The sequence below is a fragment of the Schistocerca piceifrons genome, chromosome 8, assembly GCF_021461385.2.
Source record: "Schistocerca piceifrons isolate TAMUIC-IGC-003096 chromosome 8, iqSchPice1.1, whole genome shotgun sequence".
NCBI lineage: Eukaryota > Metazoa > Arthropoda > Insecta > Orthoptera > Acrididae > Schistocerca > Schistocerca piceifrons.
The window spans coordinates 41,425,936-41,431,773 of NC_060145.1; the positions used below are offsets into that span (position 1 = coordinate 41,425,936).

At 40.3% G+C, this 5,838-nt stretch overlaps 1 protein-coding gene across 1 annotated transcript; it reads left to right on the forward strand.

Moving 5' to 3' along the window:
* The first annotated feature begins 590 nt into the window (after positions 1 to 590).
* LOC124712064 (calphotin-like) lies at positions 591 to 1,313 on the forward strand. The gene has a single exon (XM_047242359.1). It carries the CDS (start codon positions 591 to 593, stop codon positions 1,311 to 1,313), a length of 723 nt encoding a protein of 240 aa, XP_047098315.1.
* Positions 1,314 to 5,838: the final 4,525 nt, after the last annotated feature.

A 5,838-nucleotide genomic window follows, 5' to 3' on the forward strand; every position in this document is an offset into this window, starting at 1 on the left:
ATAACAGTTCTGTTGTTTATGTTTGTAGAAAGTGCGGGAAAAACACAAACAGTGGTGTAACCTGTTGCGAGTGCGAAAGAAAACATCAGTCTAAAACTCCCGACCATGTTCCAAAACTTTACATTTTAGGCGATAGCCACAGCCGCGGTATTGTCTCACGCATAAATAAAGCTTCAAATGTGAAATAGATGAGCTTTGTAAAGCCTGGGGTGCCCCTATAAGAAATAAGAAAACTAGTTTTTTCTGAAGAAATAAAAAAGCTGTCTTCGAAAGATTTTGTTGTCCTCTTTGGTGGATCTAATGACATTTATCAAAATGATACATCTAAAGCCTGCTGCGAATTAAACAAGTGTTTATCTGAACTAAGTCATACAAACGTTATCCTCGTAAATATACCACAAAGGTACGACTTGATGTCCTGGTCGTGTGTAAACAAGGAAATTAGTGCCGCCAATGAACTTTTTTCCAGTAAATGCAAACAATATAGAAATGTTTCTGTTCTTAATATTAATACCATTGGACGCAGATTCCACACTACTCACGGGCTGCACTTAAATGGCCTTGGAAAGCAACTAGTTACATTAAAGCTAATGGAAATTATTCAGAGACTGCAATACTTACCAACAACATCATCAGTGGTACCTGCATCATCATCACAGAAAGTATCTCTAGGAGTGACTAATGCAGAATCAGATACAGTAACAGAAAATGCAGCAGAAGTACCTAAAGAAGCAATACTAACAGAAGTAAAATCAACAGCAGCGTCAGAAGAACCACGTTCAGTAACAGCAGAAGTAACTCCTCCAGCATTAGAACCAGCTCCTACAGCAGTAACACCATCTCCCTCACCAGCAGTAGCAGCACAAACTACTTCACCAGCAATAGCAGAAGAAACACCATCAGCAACAGGAGAAGCAACTCCTCCAACAGTAGAACCAATTCCCATAGCAGCAGCACCATCTCCCACACCAGCAGTAGCAGAACCAACTCCTTTACCAGTAATAGCAGAAACAACTCCTCCACCAACAGCAACTAAACCAACTTCACCAACAGCAGAAACAGTACCAGCTCCTCCTCCATCACCTTCAAGAGTAGCAGAAAAGATTAGACCAGTCACAGTAAGTAAAGTATCATATTTGTCTCATGATGAAGTGATACCAAATGATTTGGGAAAACATGTTCCTATAAAACTTGTGGGCAGTAAAGTGAAACAAACTTCCAACCGTGTTTCAAACAGACCCAAAAAAGTACCAAAGAGAAATGAAGATTTTTTATGGTTTATCCCAAGGAAGTCCAACCGCCACCTAACATAGATTCCAGGGCTGAAAAAGCAATTAAATGTTCTCCATTGCTCCATAATACTGTACTCCTCCCCTCCTGTGACAGTAACTCTATCTTATTTCTGCACTTAAATGTCAGGTCTCTGAAAAATAAAGCTAATGAGCTTGGTATACTATTAAAAAGTAACAAAAGAATTATTTTATGTATAAACGAACATTGGTTAAAGGAATAGGATATAAAACTGTATGTACCATCAGGTTTCAGATTAGCTACATACTTCTGCAGACCCAGTGAATCCTATGGGGATTCATCCATATATATTAGCAATGATCTAGTTTTCTGTTCTTGAAGTTAGTGACCTATGCATTAAAGGTGTTTTTGAAGCAGCTGCTTTCATTATACCTAGTATACAGCTCATAACTGTGTCTTTATATCACACTCCTGAAAGTAATGTAGAACAATTTACAGAACATTTAGAAAAACTTGTGGCCAGTATACAAAAATATACTAAATACAAAATTTTAATCTTTGGGGACCTAAACATAGACATTAGGAAAATGACAGCCAGAAATGTTAATTTAGTAAACATGTTAAGATCCTATAATCTCTTTTGTGCTAATGAAAGTCCTACAAGGCACTCCTCCTGTCTTGACAATCTAATAACAAATGTATACAAATGTGATTTTGAGCTAGGCTTATTTAATGTTGATTACCTGTCAGACCATAGAGGTATATGGGTGAAACTAATTACTAAAAAACCAAAAGAAGATGAAGAACAAACTCAGTGTGTCAGACTATCTACAGATACAAATATTAGCAAGTATAGAGAAGAACTTAAGTCTATAGATTGGAATACTGTTATACATTCCTCCAGAAATGTTGATGAAGCCTTCAGCACATTCCTCAAAATCATTTCTGAAATCTTCCACACATGCTGTCCACTGGTTAAAAAACAAAAAAAACAAAAAAGTTAGGAAACCTAGCCACTCAACTTTACAGAAGTGGTTTTCACCCCAATTACAAAAACTGAGCTATTGGTAATTACTTGTCACGATAAGGTCAAAAAGGGAGCAGTAGATAAAGAAACTTACAAAAACCTGAAAAGAAAATATAGATCTGAAATTAAAATAGCCAAGTGTAAGGCAAATGGTGATTTCATTAAAAAATCACACAATAAATGTAAGGCTGCATGGAAAGTAATAAAAGCAGAGCTAGGTATGGATATAAACTACAAAGACAACACAAATGCTGCTAACGTCACTGCTGATGATTTCAATCACTTTTTTGTCAACTCTGCCAATCTTAGCCTTCCAACCCACAGCAACCAGAATTCCAGTTCAACACATACACCTATTTCTCACCCCATATCTGGCAGAAATTTTCAACAAAACATTACAAACATAATGTCAGCTTCTAAATGGAGAGAAGTACAAGTAACTGATATAATTAAAGCAACCTCTAAATTAGGATACTCTAGATCTGAAGATGTGTATGGCCTGTCAAACTATGTAATTAAAAAAGTTATAGATCTCATAAAATATCCTCTTTGCATACTGATAAACTGGATGCTCTCGAGTGGACACTTTCCAGAATGTCTAAAAAAACAGTTGTCATACCATTATACAAAAAGGGTGACAAGTCCTGTATCAATAATTATAGACCAATTTCACTTGTGCCTATTCTCTCAAAAATAATTGAACATTGCATACTGCAGCAAATATGCATACACCTATCAGACAATAATATATTAAATGATTCTCAGTATGGATTCAGGTCAAATTTATCAACAGTCAAAGCAGTTGAAAACCTTATCTCTTTTGTACTAAGCGCATTTGAGTCAGAATTATCTGCTGAAGCCATTCTAATTGACTTGAGTAAGGCTTTCGACTCAGTTAACCACAAATTATTATTAGATAAACTGTGTTGCTATGGAATCAAACACTTGGAACTCTCACTAATTGAATCATACCTCAGCAATAGAAAACAAATAGTAAAGCATAATGACCAACAGTCACAGACTTTAGGTATAAAACGAGGTGTTCCTCAGGGCTCAGTGTATGGCCCTCTACTATTTATATTGTTTGTAAATGACTTTCCGAATAACTTACCCTGTAAATCTATCCTCTATGCTGATGACACAACATTAGCTAATTCTCGAAAGGATATAAACATATTGAAGGAGGAAAGTGAAGAGTGTCTCAAAATATCTAATATCTGGTTTAAAGCTAATGACTTATCTATGAACCATGAAAAGACTGTCAAGATAATCTTCAGTTTATCAAACAGTAACATGGAGTTATCATCTGTTAAACTACTAGGAATACACATTGACTCAAAATTAACTTGGGACACACATACAGATTATGTATGTCGAAAGCTATCATGAGTTATCTACCTACTAGCCAAACTACACACATGTGTTACACAAGATTTATTGCTTCAGTCATACTATGCCTTCTTTCATTGCCATCTACAATATGGCATTCTTTTATGGGGTAACTCTCCAGGGGCCAAAAAAATTTTCACTTGGCAGGAGAAAGCAATTAGACGTTTTTACGGAATCACTGACAACAAGACCTCATGTAGACCTTATTTTAGAGACTTAAAAATTCTCACAGTCCCATCTCTTTACATATATTGTTGCCTATTAAACATAAAAGAAAACTTAAACCACTACACTATAAGGAAATCAGTTCATCAACACAATACTCGACAAACAAATATGATTGGTATACCCACAACCAGGCTTAAGAAAACCCAATCTAGCTATGAATACATAGGCATAAAATTATTCAACACTTTACCCGTACAGGCTCAATTGGTTTCAATGGATATTTTCAAAACTAAAACCAAAGTGTGGATGAAGAAAAATACTTTCTACAGTGTAGAAGAATTTCAGAATAGTTGTAAAGATGATCTAATTTATTGATAAACTAAGGCTTACTGTTATGTATAGTTATGGATGTAGAGGCAGCTAGCTATAAGCTTGTGGCGACTATCGATCAAGTCGCGGGTAATATCTTTGTTTTTGGCAAGCTCTTTGCCCCAGTCTGTGGTCGCGCGTGAAAGTGTACGGACGTGTACCGGGAATTCAGAATGTAAACAACTGTATATGTGTGCTTACGAAAAATAAAAATAGTGTTTATTACATGTAGTGTAGCGTGCATCATTGGAATCGGCAACCCTACCACGCTAAACCCATACTGGTTACCCCGAATTTTGTTCGCGAGTGCTACAACGAAATCTTATACCATCGAGCAGTACACAATGGATCGCTTGCCGCCTGCTACACCGAACACGTGCCAACTAAGTGTTCCAACGGACGCTTCGGCATGGTTTTACAATTATTCACCGGGCGTCCGCAATAGTTCTACGCAGGTTCCGAACACATCGACTAGCTGTACTCAACAGGACAGTATTTATACAATTCCACAGCCACGTGTTCCGAGTGCTCAACAGCCGACGCAATGTGCTCAAACCCCAGTGACTATGTTTACAGGTTTCCCAAGTGCAAGTGTGAATTTTCCACCCGAATCAGTGACTGTACAAATCGAGCCGGACGCTCAAGACAGGAGAGTTCATATTTCTGCCGGAACTCCGGATTTTGCACCAACCCCCCCTACACCACCAGCGTCCGCTTTACGAGTGTTTCCGACGGCACACGCCGTTCCTGCCGCGTGTGTTCCACAAACATTAGGTGATTTTAACTATTTTAATGCACCTGTAGGGGAGGGGCCCGGAAACTGTATTCCGTCGTTCGCCGCACATCGGTCGACTACGGTCGATTCTACCGCGCCGGTCCATTCTACGCCCGTCGGCGTTACTCCGTCGACCGCTCGATTCGTTGATTTCTCGACCAAGGTCGAGCCAGCCGCGCCTACCGTGCCGCGTGCCACTGACATTGGCGGAAGCTGGTGCACCGCTACTGCACCCGAGACAATTACGTTGCAGAACTATGGACAGGGAGAGACAGTTTCTGATAAACATTTATGTCAAGACTTTCCCACCCGTTGGCCGAAGCTACCACCCCTTCGCAAGGATCACCCACGCACATGGTTTGCCTTGGTCGACCACGTCCTGCAGCTACACGGCGTCGCCAACGACAATTCGAAGTTCCTATGCTTACTGTGTCACCTCCATGACGAACTGGAGCTGATCTGCGACATTGTGGCTTCGCCCCCCGCTACGGACAAATATGCGTTCGCCCGACGCACCATCCTCGAGCGACTATCCACATCGACAGAGGAAGCTATCCGCCTCATCAGTCAGGAATCGCTGGGATCCAGGTCCCCGTCGCAACTCTGGCGTCATCTCCGCGCTATGATTGACACGCATCACATTCCGGACATTACACTTTGGACCATCTGGTTGCTGAAACTTCCCCCGCAAGTTCAACTTCACCTTCTACATGTAACTTCGGCCCCACTAGATGCCAAACTGAAGATCGCAGACCAGGTTTACAACATTCTGCCCCCCCCCCGCATACCCCCCCAGGGTGCCCTCAGGCCTCAGGGGTTGGCACACCTGCGCGGCAGTTCCCATCCTGCAGTACAGAGT